This window comes from Sus scrofa, chromosome 12, assembly GCF_054392235.1.
Source record: "Sus scrofa isolate SSC_HxYL_T2T_F1_AM1 chromosome 12, Sscrofa_HxYL_maternal_Yorkshire_Landrace_v2.0, whole genome shotgun sequence".
Classification (NCBI taxonomy): Eukaryota; Metazoa; Chordata; class Mammalia; order Artiodactyla; family Suidae; genus Sus; species Sus scrofa.
The window spans coordinates 17,610,279-17,628,183 of NC_139394.1; the positions used below are offsets into that span (position 1 = coordinate 17,610,279).

Consider the following 17,905-nt stretch of genomic DNA (forward strand, 5'->3'; position numbering starts at 1 on the left):
ATTTAACTATGTGTCTGGGTTTTGGACTGGGAACTGAGGAATCTCCCATGGGAATTCTAAACCATGGATTATTGACTCATGCTTAGCATTTGGAAAAAAATATGCACATATACACACTGCATCAATGTAGTCTGGGGCACCCCAACTGAGAAATTAATTTTAAAAGGAATTCTAGGCTAATGATAACACTTAGGGTTGTTAGAGATAAGCAAACCCCAAGGGATACTTTAACAAACCCAGGCCACAAAGGATTCTCACAGGGGAAGCTAAAATAACTTCAATAAATGGAAAATGTCATCATCAAAATTTAAAATTCAGCAACTAGGTTAAACATAAGCAGTAGTTCCAGTTGGAGAGAAGTGATAAACAGAAGCGTAGATCTAAAGAAATCACCCAGAATGTGGCACAGAGAGATAGAGATAGGAAACGTGAGAGAGAAATTGAGATAACAGAGTTAAAATGAGAAGTCCAAATAGAAATAGTGTAGAGGCAGTAATCAAAGATAGGATGGCTGAGAGTGTTCTAGAATTGATTTTTAAAAACCCATGAATACTCAGATGCATGAAGCACCATGAACCCAAATGAGATAAATAGAAATTTGGAGTTGCCTCATGTCTCAGCAGGTGAGGGATCTGGCATTGTCACTGATATGGCTCTGGTTATAGCTGTGGCAGGGGTTCGATCCCAGGCCCAGGAACTTCTCCATTTTGGGGGGTGCGGTCAAAAAAAAATTAACTTATTTCCATACCCACTGTAGTGAAACTGGAATGCCAAAGAAAAACATCTTAACATCAACGAAAAAGAAATGGTGATGACATCCAAAAGGATTTCCATTATGTTGATAGTAAAGTTCAACAACAACAAAAGAGAGCAGAAAACAGTGAAAGAATATCTTCATAGAGCTAAGCGAAAATAACTATGAGGAGTTCCTGTCGTGGCTCAGTGGTTAACGAACCTGACAAGGAACCATGAGCTTGCAGGTTCAATCCCTGGCCTCGCTCAGTGTGTTAAGGAACCGGCGTTGCCGTGAGCTGTGGTGTAGGTCGCAGACTTGGCTCGGATCCTGTGTTGCTGTGGCTGTGGTGAGGCCGGCAGCTGTAGCTCTGATTAGACCCCTAGTCTGGGAACCTCCATATACTGTGGGTACAGCCCTAGAAAATGCAAAAAGACAAAAAAAAAAAAAAAAAAAAAAAAAAAAGAAAGAAAGAAAGAAAATAACTGTCAACTTAAAATTTTATACCCAACTTAATTCTCATTCAGAAGTAAGATGAAATGAAGGTATTTTTTCAGGCAAAGTCTAATAGAATTAACTAGTCACAGAAGCTTGTTGGAAGAATGTGAAGCAGGATGTACTTGAGACTGAAGGAAATTGAACCCAAAAGGAAATAGTGGATGTAAGAAACAATGGTGAGTAATGAAATTTGTAAATATGTAAATAAAATCTGAAAATTCTACATCTGGCAGTGGCAGATAGGTAATTTGAATCATGCCTGCCGCTGAAGATTACCAGAAAAGCTCAGTGAGTAATTTTTTTTTTTTGGCTTGGAGATGCCAAAGAGTTTATAAGATCTAGGGAGAGAATGGAATGGAGGCCCAGAAAAAAAGTTCCCAGTATATGGGGTCACTGTTCCTCTAGCGATATTAGCCATTTTTGAAGGGAGCTGCTAAACAGCTCTGCAGCCCTTTCAACAGGCTAGTTGGAGTAAGGAGAACAAAAATTAAAGCCCATGGCACCCAAAGAGAGGACACCTGATGAACATGCCTCATTTTGAGTTGGGACCTCAAAGGGCTGTACCATAGAAGCAAGGGTTAACCAGAACCAGACATGCTCTTAACAGAGGCTACAGAGCAGTTTTGAATCATTTTTTAAAATTAGGTTGAGAGTTCCTAAATTGCCGGCGGTCCTAGGCAGAATTGTAGCTCCTTCCTGGAGGAAGGTAGTATCATGCAAGGCCATAGACTGTTTCTGTAGTTTGCAAATGCAATGCCTGGCATATAATCAAAAGCAATCAGATACATAAAGACATTAACAACACAAAAAGAGAAACAAAAGATGATAGAAACTGGGCCTCCAGGAGTTCCCATCGTGGCTCAGAGGAAACAAATCTGACTAGCAGGTTCAATCCCTGGACTCCCTCAGTGGGTTAAAGATCAGGCCTTGCCTTGATCGGTGGTGTAGGTCACAGACACGGCTTGAATCCGGTCTTGCTATGGCTGTGGTGTAAGCCAGCGGCTACAGCTCCTATTTGACCCCTAGCCTGGGAACCTCCATGTGCTATGGGTGTGGCCCTAAAAAAAAAAGAAAAAGAAAAGAAATTGGGCATCCAGATATTGAAGTTCTCAGACATAGACTTTTTTTTATTACTCAAATGAATTTATCACATCTGTACTTGTATAATGATCATAACAATCTGATTTCACAGGATTTCCATCCCACAGCCCAAGCACATCCCCCCACCCCCCCAAACTGTCTCCTCCAGAGACTATAAGTTTTTCAATGTCTGTGAGTTAGCATCTGTTCTGCAAAGAAGTTCGGTCTGTCCTTTTTTCAGATTCCACATGTCAGTGAAAGCATTTGATGTTGGTGTCTCATTGTATGGCTGATTTCACTTAGCATGATAATTTCTAGGTCCATCCATGTTGCTAAAAATGCTGGTATTTCGTTCTTTTTAATGGCTGAGTAATATTCCATTGTGTGTATGTACCACATCTTCTTGATCCACTCCTCTGTTGATGGACATTTAGGTTGTTTCCATGTTTTGGCTATTGTAAATAGTGCTGCAATGAACATCAGAGTACATGTCAGACACAGACTTTTAAAATAACTGTAACTGTCACATTCAGAGAGATCCAAGATTGAAAAATTTGACAGAGCACTATGAAACAAAACTATGAAACAAAAAAATCAAATGGAAATTCTGGTAACAAGAAATTCAGTACATTAACTCAAGTTTAAACAACAGATTAGACATATCTGAAGAAAGAATTAGTGAACTGAAAGATTTTAGACAAAAATAACTGGTGATAAAAGATGAAAGTAATGAGGAGAGAGGAATACCACAAGAAGGTCTAATACACCTATTTAAATTTCCAGAAAGTCAGGAGAAAGAGGATGGGGCAAAAGCAATTTTTGAAGAGGGAAGGGGTTAAAACTTTCTAAAACTAGGAGTTCCCGTCATGGCGCAGTGGTTAACGAATCCAACTAGGAACCATGAGGTTGCAGGTTCGGTCCCTGCCCTTGCTCAATGGGTTAACGATCCAGCGTTGCCGTGAGCTGTGGTGTAGATTGCAGACGCGGCTCGGATCCCGCGTTGCTGTGGCTCTGACGTAGGCCGGTGGCTACAGCTCTGATTGGACCCCTAGCCTGGGAACCTCCATATGCCACAGGAGCGGCCCAAAGAAATGGCAGAAAGACAAAAAAAAAAAAAAAAAAAAAAAACTTTCTAAAACTAATGAACATTCATCCATGGATTCCAGAAGTGATGTGAACCTCAAGCAAGAGAAGTACCAAAGAATCCTATACTTAGAGATAATCCTTGATAAACAATTGAAAACAAAACAAAACAAAAAAGAGAGAGAGAGAGAAATCTTCACAACACCTGGAGAAAAAAAGATTATCTTCTAAGAAGCAACAGTTAGCTGGCAGCTGTCTTTTCAACAGATATGATGAAAACCAGAAATTGGTTGAATGCCATTTTTAAGGAGCCAAAAGAGAATAACTGTCAACTAGAATTTACATGGTCATGTAAATATATGATAAAGTACTGCATTGTAATAAAAATAAACAGACTATGGCCATATACAGATGTGAAATTCACAAATAAATGTTGGGCAAAAAGAAACCAGATAAGAAAGGATCTTACATACCATATGACTCCATTTATATAAAGCTCAACTAAAATGTAGTTAGTGTTTAATGATACATCCTTCTCAGTTGGTAAAACTATAAAGGAAAGTAAGATATAATTACCATAAAAATCAGATTGTGGTTGCTTTGGGGCCACAGCGGGGACGGGTGTTGGGAAGGGTAGGAGGAGGCACTGCCAGGATGCTGGTACTGTTCTGCTTCTCGTTATGGTTGCATGGAAGTTCGTTTTGTAACAGTTCCTGGAGATGTACATTCACGTGTGGCGAACTTTCCCTCTATGTATGCCGTATTTCGCAATAAACAAACAATTTTAAAGAGGTGAATTTAATAAGCATTCACTGTACAAAATAACAATAGTATTTTTTTAAGGTAGAACTAAAATGTGGAACAAAACATGGGAAGTGGGTTGAATCCATGTAAGACCCTTGTATTATTTGGGAAGAAGATAGTAATGTTAATATAAAACTTTAAGTCAAATGTTTATGTAAAAAGTGTGTGTAGTTCTCAAGCTTTTCTAAGGCATGGGGAGGAGCTGTGGAAGGAATGAAAAAACTCAAGTACTTTAGAAGGCAAAAAAGGAATAACAAGACTCAAAATGTGAAGACACTGAAAATGTAACTTTTTAAAAAAAATTTCACTTACAATAGCAGTTAGAATGGTAAGGTACCTAGAATTAAATATAACAGGAAAGTTAAAGGAGAAAATTATAAACATTTTTGAAAATCTTTTTTTTAAAGCTAATAAATAAATTAGAACATGTTCGCACAGGAATACCGACATGATGAAAATGACAGTTCTGCCCGTACTAATCTGTAAATTCATTGCTTTTCCAATCAAGTCTAACAGGAATTTTACGGAATTTGACAACCTTTTTTTTTTTTTTTTTTTTTTTTTATGCTCAAAGAGTCGTGAAAATTTTGGAGAATAATGAAAACTTACTTCATCAGCGATCAAGACTTGCTGGAAAGCTGTACTAATTTAGACAATTTTATATATTCATGTGAAAACAGAACAAGGAAAGAGTAGAGCACAGGAAGAACTCGTTATCTGAAAACTGACAACACAAATCAGAGGGGAAATAATATGCTGTTCCATGAATGGGGCTGAGATCATTGGCTCTCTGTTCAGAAAAAGATTAAATGCAGGGCCTATCTCACTTTGTACAGAATTACAAAATGGATTTGCAAAAAACAAAACTAAAACTTTTAGAAAAAAAAATTTTAGAAAAAGGTAAAAGCCTTTAAGATTTGAAGCTAGGGAAGAATTTCTTTATTAATATATAGAAATCAAACCCATGAAAGGAAAAAAAATGTTAATTCAGCTACATTAATATAAAGAAAATTCTCTCAGACAAGTTACACTAAATACAAATGCCTCAAACTAGAGAAGATATTTGCAGTGCATATAATCCACAAGGAATCGGCACCTTCTATAGTAAATTCTATGTAATAACTCCTGAATAATAAGAAAAAGACAAACACTGTAATTTTTTTAAAAACTGGCTAAGGATGTGAATAGGCAGTTCTCAGAGGAAGAACCCAGGTAAAGATAAGCAATTGAAACAGTGCTCAGGGAGATGCATAGTGAAAGAGAAATCATCTTATAAACAGCCTGATAAAATATACAAAGGCTAGTAAACACTAAAAGTGGTGAGGTTGCGGAGAAATGGGGCCTAATATGTATTACTAGTCATGGTATAAATTAGAAAAATATACCAAGTGGGCAATGTCTTGCAGATTAATTTGGTAACATCTTACAAAAATTAACGTGCACAAAGCCCATGAGTTTTACTTCAAGACAGCTACCCTAGAGAAACACTCTTGTACTTGTGCACAAAATGACATGTACTAGAATGTTGATTGCTCCACTTTGGGGGGAAAAGTTCTGATTCTTCTCAGTAGAAAATGGAATATCATCTTAGACATTAAAATGAATAACAGGAGTTCCTGCTGTGGTTCTGTGGGTTGAGAATCCCACTGCAGGAGTTCCCATTGTAGCTCAGTGGTAATGAGCCCGACTAGTATCCATGAGGATGCAGGTTCAGTCCCTGGCCTTGCTCAGTGGATTAAGGATCCGGCATTGCTGTCAGCTGTGGTGTAGGTCACAGACACTGCTCAGATCTGGCATTGCTATGGCTGTGGTGTAGGCCGGCAGCTACAGTTCTATTTCAACCCCTAGCCTGGGAACTTCTACATGCCAAGGGTGCAGCCCTAAAAAAGAAAAAAAAAAAATAACTCAGTGCGGTGGCTCAAGTCACTGAGGGAGACACAAGTTTGAAACCTGCAGTGGACTTAAAGGACCTGGCATAGCCACAGCTGTGGTTTAGATCACAGCTGCAGCTCGGATTCAAACTGCCGCTCAATTCAATCCCTGGCCCAGGAACTTCCATAGGCCATAAAAATAAATAAAATAAAATAAAATAAAATAAATAGTAGGTTTATATGGATCAACATGAATAACACCCAGAAATACAATATCTATTTTTTTAATCTAGTAAATTTTATTAAATCTAATCTACCCTGTCATTTCTTACTTTTTCTTATTTTTGTTGATGGTAAAAATAAATGTTAAACATTTCCTTTATAACAATCCTTCTACTGCAAATCTACTTGTCACGAGCTTTATCGTTTTAGTTCAACACAAAGGGGTTTTCTCCCCTGCTTCCCTACATCCCATTAAGTTCTTGTTCATGCTCAGACCTTTAGCCACCTCAGCTCCACTGGGCCCTGGTAGCTTAGTGCTAGTCTAATAACTAATCACAACTCTTCAGACAGTCCCAGAACCAATTCAGTTTTACAGTTCATCCCTAGTTCTACATTGTTTTTTGCTTCAAATATCTTTTTACCACTCAGCATACCAAGAAAAGGTCATTACTAACCGTTTACTATCTGGGTTGAAAGAACTCCTTGGTAAATATTACATTTAAGTTGATTTACAAATCATTTACAAAAATATTTAATAAGAGCTTAAATATGGCAAACCAAATTTTTATTCCGTATTTTCCTGGGTTTGAAGATATCTATCAATTGATCTGTCAGTCAATAGATATATACCCAAAATGGGCGGGAGCCTCTGAATGTATAACTGTTCATCAGGTGTCATGCATGAACTTGTACCAATTCTAAATTTCAAATACATCCATAATACTTTCCAGCTTATTATTACTTCTGCTGCTTCTATTTGCGTCATCAAGACAATATTTTGAAATTTTTTCTTTAAAAAAATCTTTGGCTTATAATTTTGTTAAGATGGCCATCAGACACTCCATAATTGCAAAATATTTTCCGTTTTAGATTTGTACACATCTTTTAGAATATCCAATCTGATTTTTTTAATGTCTATATCACCTGTTGCCTTTAACACCTGCCTTCAACATCTGTTGACTAGATACTATTCAGGGAAATTCTGATGCATAGATAAAATAAAAGATAAAAAATATTGTCTTCATCTTTAGAAAAATGAGATAGCCTAGCTGGTCAATTTTTTTTTTTTTTTTTTGCTTTTTAAGGCCACACTAGCCACATATGGAGATTCCTAGGCTAGAGGCTGAATCAGAGCTACAGCTGCTGGCTTTACGCCACAGCTGCAGAAACATTAGATCCAAGCCATGTCTGCGACCTACACCACAGCCCATGGCAGTGCCAGATCCTTAACGCACTGAGCAAGGCCAGGGATCGAACCCGCCACCTCATGGTTCCTAGTTAGATTCATTTCCACTGTGCCACAATGGGAACTCCTCAAAAAATATTGCACAATGAAGACTTTCCGTTGAATAAGTAACTAGATGAAAACTCTATATTTTTTCTTTGTCCTTAGAAACATATTACTCAATCATTTTTGAGTTTGAGAAAATTCAAATATGGTACCGACATCTGAAGGCACATAGTCTGAGATTTTCCTTATAGAGATCCAGTTCACCATCTTCATTGGTTTCAAATGCCACTATCTCTTTGCATTCGTTTTTGGATTCACCTAATAATTGTGAAATATTCTCTGTTGATAGTCTTTTATTTGCCATTATGGCCAAGGAGCAAAGAAAATCTAAATTCTCACCTGTGTTCAGTCAAAACTAAAATTGGACAACAAAGATGATGTATGGTATCTCTAGACTTCTTTTATACCTTCTTGAGAGAAGATGCAATACTTTGGGTAAAACAATAAGAAAACTGACAGGTGATGTCACGTAATATTTATTTCACTATTGCATCATTCTCCAGAGCAATTCCACCATTCTTCCATTTTTTTAATTTTGCTAATCTTTTTTAGCCTAGATAGGAATAATTGAGTAATGTCGACATAATTTCTAGACTGTCGAAATGGTATAATATTTAGATTTATAAAAAGATCCAGTGGACCCACATATTGGTTGCAAGATAGAATGAATTTTATTTTATTTTAAAAAAAATATGTTTTTTTTTTGTTCCTGTGAAAGACTTCTAAGAAAAAATCATGAGATACCAGTCTTTATAAATAGCTGAAACTGCTTAACAAAATTAAAAACTGGAATTGTATTTCTAATAGACCCTGATGGTATACTGAGGATTAAACATTAGGTGCAGATGAGAAGCATTTTATAAAATCTCTGGTGATTGTTTCCACATGGCTGCATTGGTATCTTTGGTACTGTTTTTAAACTTGCAGACAGTTTAAGTATGACACTATTAATAATAAAACTGAGTTGGCAAAGAATTTCTAGGTAGATATTAATCATAGCCAGCTTTTTCTGATACACTTTTTTCAGTCCTTACATCTAGAAATGGCTCGGTATAGTCAGCTAATGACCCCATGGAGAGTATATGTGTGTTACATAATACAGAAAAGCATTGCTTCTGTGGCTCTGGACAGTCCAGGCTGACAAAGATGAACACTTGCATATAGGTCAAACTAGTTAAATATAGAACAGCCATTTTCTGAGGCTGTTGCCAGGGGCTCCACAGCATCAGCTCTGTTTCTATAGGGAAAAACTTTGCAGATGGTAAGAGCAGAGCTAGAAGTCAGTGAGTTGAAGAGGACTGATTGTGGAACTTTAAACTCTTTGGTAAAGGGTTTTTTGATGATTCAGCATTATTAATCCATGAACATTAATCTTGACATCTTCCTCACCTGATTCCTAATTTATTGCAGTAAGAACTTGCCTTTATTTAAGTAACACACCTGTAGAAATTGGTGTTATTGTACTCACTAGGTTGGGGGAAGGGACCTGATGACAGGTCCCAAGATTAGCAGGGTTCTGAAAAGGTCAGAATTGTACTGAATTATGTTTAGGGAAGATTGCTTCTGTGATCATTAAATCAAGCACAGAGTTCTTATTGTCCGAGGCTTCCCATCCACCTAGATGATTTTGGAGGTTGGACTGAGGAGGAAGTCATGGTTCCAGTGGCAACATAAGGCACATTGACAGAGAAATTCATACATTATAATAACTTTCTGTTTTATGCTAATTGACAGACAACCTTGAATTAAAAATAATATAGCATCTCAATAGGTTTTCAGTCACAAACAGGAATGTCCTTGTTTTTCACTGAAGATGGCAAGAATTAATACTCTACTATGTAGAAATGTTTGGCAAGGGAGTTCCCGCTATGGTGCAGTGGGTTAAGAATCCGACTCAGGGAGTTCCCATCGTGGCGCAGTGGAAACGAATCTGACTAGGAGCCATGAGGTTTCGGGTTCAATCCCTGGTCTTGCTCAGTGGGTTGAGGATCCGGCGTTGCCATGAGCTGTGGTGTAGGTCGCAGATGTGGCTCGGATCCCACATTGCTGTGGCTGTGGTGTAGGCCAGCAGCTCTGTAGCTCCAATTAGACTCCTAGCCTGGGAACCTCCATATGCCGCAGGTACAGCCCTCAAAAGACAAAAAAAAAAAAAAGGTTTGGCAAAGCTAAGGTTGTACTTCCAATTCCTCACCTCTATCTTTTCCACAGATGGTAAGGTGCATAGTTTTTGGTGTTGAATTTTTATAAGCAGCAAGCTTTTGTCATCAGACATCTGTTCAATAAATATGATAATATTGAGACTTTTTCAGATTTTAATTTAGTTTTAAAACATTTGTGGAAAGAGCAATTTGTAAGTTATGTTCAGGAAAAATTGCAGTGAAATCTAGTTAAATTTTGGAAACCTTGATACACATGACTGTCATCTTACATGGGAATGCGTTAAAGAATGAACATTATTCCAAGTAATAAGTAATAGAAGTGTTGTAAGATACAGTATCTGTCTTTTATTTATTATTATGAAGGAGAATTGACTTTTGTGGTGTACAGTTTTATGAATTTTAACATATGTGTAGTTTCATGTAACCACCACCAAAATCTAGATGCAGAATGTTTACATCCCCTCCCCAAGTTCCCTCATTCTGTCCCTTTGCTAATAACTCCTAGTAACTACTCATCTGTTTTCCATCCCTATAGTTTTGTCTTTCGAATGTCATATTAATTGGATCATAGTATGTGACCTTTTGAGACTGGCTCAGCATATTGCCTTTGAGATTCATCCAAGTTGTCATATGTATCAAATGTCCCTTTTTACTGTTGAATAGTATCCTATGACATGGATGTACCACAGTTTTATCTCCTCACCCACTAGAGGGCATTTGACATTTGTTCTAGTTTGGGGCAATTATGAGCAGAACTGCTATAAATCAAGGAGTGAAATTAGTTGATCATACAGTGTTTTATCTGTATTTTTTTAATTTAAAAAACCTTATATATTTAGATGACTTTAGATCAAATCCAGTTTCCTTCATGTAATTTTTAGAACCATTTTTCTTCCTACTTCATCTTTTGTCTTTGTCCTGTTTTCTTGATCCCCTTTTCTTTGGGTGGCCTTTATTGGCGTCATCTTCTGTTATTGTAGCACAGAATCTGTCTTGCTTTTGTATTCTTCCAGCTTAATGATGTGAGTCATCTTCCTACAGAATTTTGTTTGCTACAGTTTGTAAATGTTTAGTTTCTTTACTGTTTGTAAATGATTTTCAAATCTATGTTTCTGTCCTTTTTTTGTCCAGTTGTTTATATCTTGTTCTCTGGAGGACATTTCTAATTAGATTAGATGCCCTATTAACACTTTAATCTCATGGCAGAAACTTATAAAAAAAATTTCCATTCTGTCTTTTCCCTTCTGCAGCTTTCTTATCATGCCTACAAAGACATTTCTTATCTTTGTTGTAACTTCCCCTTTCCACTTGCAGGCTGTAATCAAACCTAGGACTTTGTTTTTTATTCATCAGCACCTCCATCACCAAAACTTTCTTACAGATTCTGTTTACCTCATTTATATACTATTGTTTCTCCCTGACCTTCCAGCTACACATTTCTTTTTCCATCCTAAAGTCAGGGTTAAAATCATCTTATATAAAGAACATTCTCCTTTTGCAACTTTTATGTGTGTGGTTTTTCTCTGTTTCGGTAGAAAGGCCTACTTCTGGATTTCGGTCCCTGTCATGACAGTACTATAAATTTTGTTTCTCATCTTAGGTAAATTTTCTCATTTTTTTTAATAGGGCCTGAATTGCCTCTTGGCCTTTTGCTGAAGTGATTTTTCATGCTTCTGAATTCTTATTTTTTAGGCCCTCTCTTTCTCCTTCTATATGTTTTTTTTTTGGGAATAATATCTCATACCCCAAAACAATTATACCTGTTATTTAAGAGGATGCAAAGTTGTATTGTAGATGATATGACTGTCTATATAGAAAATTCAAAGGAATCAACTAAAAAAACATTGATATTTGAAATGAGAGTAAAGTAGCCAGTTATAAAATAAATATACAGAAATTAATATCATTTCTTCATCTGTATGGTTTCTGAAATATAATGGAAAAGTCCAATGTACAGCTGCAATGAAAAAACAAACAATTAGGAATCTTTTTTTTTTTTTGTCTTTTTAGGGCCACACCCACAGCATATGGAGGTTCCCAGACTAGGGGTCGACTCAGGCTGTAGCTGCCGACCTACACCACAGCCACAGCAACGTGGGATCCAAGCCGAATCTGCGACCTACACCACAGCTCACAGCAATACCAGATCCTTAACCCACTGAGTGAGGCCAGGGATTGAACCCGAGTCCTCATGGATACTAGTCGGGTTCGTTAGCCACTGAGCCACGATGAGAACTCCCAGCAATCTTTATAAAGGAATTCATATGACAAAATGACAAAACTACTGGGGGCACAAGAGACTTGAATAACTGGAGAGACATAGTCTTCCTAAGAACTGAATATGCTATAAAGATGTTAGTACTTCCTAAACTAATTTAGAGATTGAATGTCATCCCAATCAAACTTGGCTTTTTTGTTTGTTTTTTACTTTTTTTTTTTGTTTTTAATTGGGAAGGTTGTTTTTACTTTAGTAGAATGATTCTAATAATCACCCAGAAGTAAACAAGACAGTTATATAAAAGGAGACCGTGTAGAGGGAAGAACTTGCCCAGACCACGACTGTGGTCCGTAGTGTAGTCATCTAGTGTATGTGACAGTGTAAAGCCTGAAGAAATGGCATCTCAATGAAGAAAGGATTGTTTAGTCAACAGTGTTGAATCAGTTATCTCTTTGAAGAACTGCTTGGATTCTTGCTTCACTTATACCATATACAGAAATAAAACTCAAGATAGAATAAAGAATTTTGTGTAAAGTAAAAATTGACAAGAGGAGAAAATCTGGGTGACCGCCAGTGTCTATAATGGGGGAGGATTTTAAGGGTAAAAGTAATGGAAAACATCATAAAAATAAAAGCCAATCATGTTAGCTATTTAAATAGTAAAAATATGTTTTCTTTCTTTTTGGGGGGGGGGAGTGGGGTGGGAGGAGTCATACCCATGGCATATGGAGGTTCCTAGGCTAGGGGTTGAATCAGAGCTATAGCTGCTGGCCTACACCACAGCCACAGCAATGCTGGATCCGAGCTGCATCTGCGGCCTACACCACAGCTCTTGGCAATGCCAGATCCTTAACCCACTGAGCGAGGCCAGAGATTGAACCTGCGTCCTCATGGATGCTAGTTGGATTCATTTCCGCTAAGCAGAGAGAGAGAAGGGAGGGAGGGAGGAAGGAAAAGAAAGAAAGAAAGAGAAAGAGAGAGAGAGAGAGAAAGAAAGAGGAAGAAAAGAGAGAGAGAGAGAGAAAGAAAGAGGAAGAAAAGAGAGAGAGAGAGAAAAGAGAGAGAGAGAAAGAAAGAAAGAGAGAGAGGAAGAAAGAAAAGAGAGGAAGAAAGAAGAGAGAGAAAGAAAAGAGAGAGAGGAAGAAAGAAGGAAAGAAATACAAACAGACAGACCTGCTTGACTGTGTTATACATTTTTCTTTTTGGCCTCACCCATGGCATGTAGAAGTTCCTGGGCCAGAAATTGAACCCATCCCATAGCAGTGACTCGAGCTGCAGCATTGACAATGCCAGATCCTTAACCTGCTGAGCTGCAGGGTAACTACGAATGTGGTTTGGGGATTTTTTGGTTTTTTTGTTTTTTGTTTTGCTTCTTAGGGCCAAACCTGTGGCATATGGAAGTTCCCAGGCTAGGAATCAAATTGGAGCTGCAGCTGCTGGCCCATGCCATAGCCACAGCAACTTAGGATCCAAGCCTTGTCTGACCTACCCTACAGCTCACAGCAATGCCTATTCCCCAACACACTGAGCGAGGCCAGGGATTGAACCTGTATCCTCATGAATACTGGTCATATTTGTAACCCACTGAGCCATAACAGGAACTCCACTGACTGTGTTCTTTTTTTTTTTTTTTGCCATTTCTTGGGCCGCTCCCGCAACATATGGAGGTTCCCAGACTAGGGGTCTAATCGGAGTTGTAGCTGCCAGCTTATGCCAGAGCCACAGCAATGCGGGATCCGAGCCGCGTCTGCAACCTACACCGCACCTCATGGCAAGATCGTTAACCCACTGAGCAAGGGCAGGGATCGAACCCGCAACCTCATGGTTCCTAGTTGGATTCGTTAACCACTGCGCCACTACAGGAACTCCCTATGTTCTTTTTATAAGTTGTGTCTGTTCTTATTTTACTCTTCAGAAGAAGTGATCTGTTTTCATATAGTATAACTGAATATGAATCAAGTTCAGTACCTTCTCCCGTTTGCCCAATACCCAGTCCGCCTCTGGGTGGGGTTACTCTTTAGCTGTATAATAGGACAAACATTAATCCTACCATTTTTGGGGCTATACGCTCACCCAAACTCAAGGAAAATGGGAAGGAGTTGCCATTCATTGACTTAAGAAGTGTTTAAGAATTGTATCAAAGAGTGTGATTGGAAATGTGTGTGAATGAGTAGTCAGTTATGATGAACTGTTCTCTTTTATCAGCATATGATGTGTATTTTTGTTTTGTGTGTATTAAATATGAAGCTCTAGAATGCCTCTTCAGTTTGCAGGATTCTGAGACTGGCTTCCAACATCTTTGGGAGAGCAACAACCATGATTATTCTTGATATATTTATTAGTCAAATGGAGTGAAAGATTTGTTTAGCTTTTTTGGTTAGTTTAATAATATATTCAAATTATGACCTTTAATGTAATTTCTTCCCTTATTAGCTTGGTGCTAATAGTGGTTTGCACATCATCATCTTTGATGAAATTGATGCCATCTGCAAGCAGAGAGGGAGCATGGCTGGCAGCACGGGAGTTCATGATACCGTCGTCAACCAGTTGCTGTCCAAAATTGATGGGGTAGAGCAGCTGAACAACATCTTAGTCATTGGTATGTTTGCTTAATTTAAAAAGTACTGTGATTTCAAAAACATTAGATGAATAGGTTCTGAGTTAAAGTTTGTGTAGCTTGTAATTATATTATTTGCCGGTGTTTCCAAATTAGAATCAAGTGATATTGAAGAGTTTCACTATTTTAATGTCTAGTCTTAATAGGACAAATGAGTTCCCACTGTGGCTCAGTGGTAATGAACCTGACTAGTATCCATGAGAAGAGGGGTTGGATCCCTGGCCCCGCTCAGTGGGTTAAGGATCCGGTGTTGCCATGAGCTGTGATGTGGGTCACAGATGCAGCTTGGATCTGGCGTTGCTCTGGCTGTGGCGTAGGCTGGCAGCTGCCGCTCCAATTCAATACCTAACCTCAGAACTTCCATATGTCTTGGGTATGGCCCCAAAAAGAAAAAAAAATAGGACAAATGAAAGATGGGTTTTAGTGACTCATGGCTTTAATAATCTTAGAGCTCACAGATGAAAAAGGTAGCACAGTGTAATGCAGTGGTTTTCAAACTGAGTCCTGTAGGCCTCCAGAGGTCCTCAGAGGTGCTTCAGGGCTGTGTAGGCCTAGGATTGAGCTTCAGATCATGCATCCCTATTATAACTTCTTTTTTTTTTTTCACGGCTTTATGTGCTCAAGTCTTTTTTAAGATGGGCTTTTTTTTTTTTTTTTGGCCTTCAAGCCACGTCTGTGACTGACACCACAGCTCACGGCAACAGCGGATCCTTAACCCACTGAGCGAGGCCAGGGATCGAACACCCTCATGGTTCCTAGTCGGATTCGTTAACCACTGAGCCTCAACGGGAACTCCTGACGGGAACGCTTATTTTTGAACTCATCATTTGTCTGTTGTTTTGTTTTAACGCCTGTGCTCAGGAATGACCAACAGACCAGATCTGATAGACGAGGCTCTCCTTCGACCTGGAAGACTGGAAGTTAAAATGGAAATAGGTAAGTATATCACGAGAAGCAGATATTTACATGCTTGAGGACGTACCAGAAAAATACTAGGATTATACTGCTCTGTATTTTATGTTCAATTTTATCAGGCTTACCAGATGAGAAAGGTCGACTACAGATCCTTCACATCCACACAGCAAGGATGAGAGGGCATCAGTTACTCTCTGCTGACGTAGACATTAAAGAACTGGCTGTGGAGACCAAGAACTTCAGCGGCGCTGAACTGGAGGGTCTGGTGCGAGCAGCACAGTCCACTGCCATGAACAGACACATAAAGGTCAGTGAAATCAACTAACAGATTAGACGTCTCCAGCCCTATAAATGCCATGCCAGGATTCCTTCTCTTTCCTTTCCGACTATCAAAGGCTTAGGGTAATAGTCGTGGTTAAAGGTACAGGGATTCATTGTCAACTGCTAAATCTTCAGAGTAGCTGGAGAAGAGATAACGGTAGCATCTGTTCCCTGGTGACCACCGACCCGCTTACCTTGGGTTGATGCTGTTTGATACAGACATGTGAAGACAAAAGGTTTTTTTTGTTTGTTTTTGTTTTGTTTTTTGTCTTTTTATCTTTTCTAGGGCCACACCCAGGGCATATGGAGGTTCCCAGGATAGGGGTCCAATTGGAGCTGTAGCCGCAAGCCTACATCAGAGCCACAACAACATGGGATCTGAGCCGCGTCTGCAACCTACACCACAGCTCACAGCAATGCTGGATCCTTAACCCACTGAGCAAGGCCAGGGATCAAACACCCTCATGGTTCCTAGTCAGATTCGTTAACCACAGAGCCACAACGGGAACTCCGGAAGAGTTTTTTAAACACTTGTGCTGTGTTGCCGTGCAACATATCATAGGAAGCTGGATTTTCTGCATGCTAGCATTATAGGGGCTGTTTCATTAAGAATGTATACTGAATACCTGCTGTTTTCAAGGTATTAAGCTGGAGACATGAAGATAATAAAGCATGACCTCTTCCCACAAGGAGTACAGAGTCAGAGAAATGGACATGTTTGCAAATTAGTACAATAATGTGTTGATACTTTGGTAGAAATACATACCAGGGCACTTTTTTTTTTTTTTTTAAGTAAACCAAGTATTTTATTCAGTCATAGATTTGAAGTGGGGTTGGTACTTTTGCTTTAGATGTGGCTGGATCCAGGAACTCAGAGGATGTCACCATGTGACTTTCTTCATCTTTCATTCACCTGCATGGGCTGCATCTAGGCAGATGCCACTCAGTTGTGCTAAGGTGGCCACTGGCTGCTCTAAGTCAACACCATAATGTCTCAGCAACAGCAGGAGAGAGAGAATACATCTGCAGTTACTCCAGCTGAAAGCTGAGAATTGGCTTTTATTAATTCTGATTGGGTCACATGACCATATCTGAGCCAGTCATTATGCTTATGGAATATAAATTTTTTTCTTTTTTAAAAAATGGAGTTCCCGTCGTGGCGCAGTGGTTAACGAATCCGACTAGGAACCATGAGGTTGCGGGTTCAGTCCCTGCCCTTGCTCAGTGAGTTAACGATCCAGCATTGCCGTGAGCTGTGGTGTAGGTTGCAGATGCAGCTCGGATCCCGAGTTGCTGTGGCTCTGGCGTAGGCCGGTGGCTACAGCTCCGATTGGACCCCTAGCCTGGGAATCTCCATATGCCGCGGGAGCGGCCCAAAGAAATAGCAAAAAGACAAAAATAAATAAATAAATAAAGTAAAAAAAAAAAAAAAAAAAACCAAGGTACTTTTATTTTGGTAGATGTTTGATAAAGTTCATTTGATCCTTCACCATGCCTTCTCTTCAGGTTTTAGTTACCACCTATAGATAAATGACTCTCAGATTTATGGCTCATCTCTTAAATGTATCTTTCTCCCACTTTTTGATTTATATACCACATATCTCTCCCTGGTCTCAAAAATTCATATTCCAAAACAAAATTCACTTAAAAAGTAAAAATAAAAAAACTACTTTCTTTCCTGTCCCTACTTCTCTGTTCACCTCAATCTCCCAGGCTTAAAACTCCAAAATTATCTTTGATTTTTACCACTCTACTGTGTCTTACATCAAGCTATTTGCCAAATTTTGTCAATTCTGTCTCGGCAGTAGTTTTCAGTTCTAATTGCTACTACCTGTCTTCTGTTTTATTAATCTTCCTGTTTCCTCCCATTCTATTCTTCAGACACTTGCCGTGACTCACCAGGCTCTATAGGTCTGACCCTAAACTGGCCTTTCCACATATTCTCCATACACGTTAGCCAAACTGTCATCAGATAGTAACGTATTTTTCTGCTTCTCTGCTGTTGCTGTTTTTTTCTTCACCCACAATCTTTAACCCTCCATGTTTATTTATCTCGTCAATGCCTGGCTCATGTACCAATACTTTATTTAAAT

The 17,905-nt window shown here is 38.8% G+C and overlaps 1 protein-coding gene across 4 annotated transcripts in view; it reads left to right on the forward strand.

Moving 5' to 3' along the window:
* NSF (N-ethylmaleimide sensitive factor, vesicle fusing ATPase) overlaps positions 1–17,905 on the forward strand; it is a 165,162-nt gene that overhangs the window by 90,139 nt on the left and 57,118 nt on the right. For all 4 annotated transcript variants that reach the window (XM_013980864.3, XM_084982795.1, XM_005668696.4 and 1 more), the window contains 3 exon segments: positions 14,393–14,558; positions 15,438–15,512; positions 15,611–15,798. In XM_013980864.3, the coding sequence (XP_013836318.1) occupies positions 14,393–14,558; positions 15,438–15,512; positions 15,611–15,798 (429 nt within the window).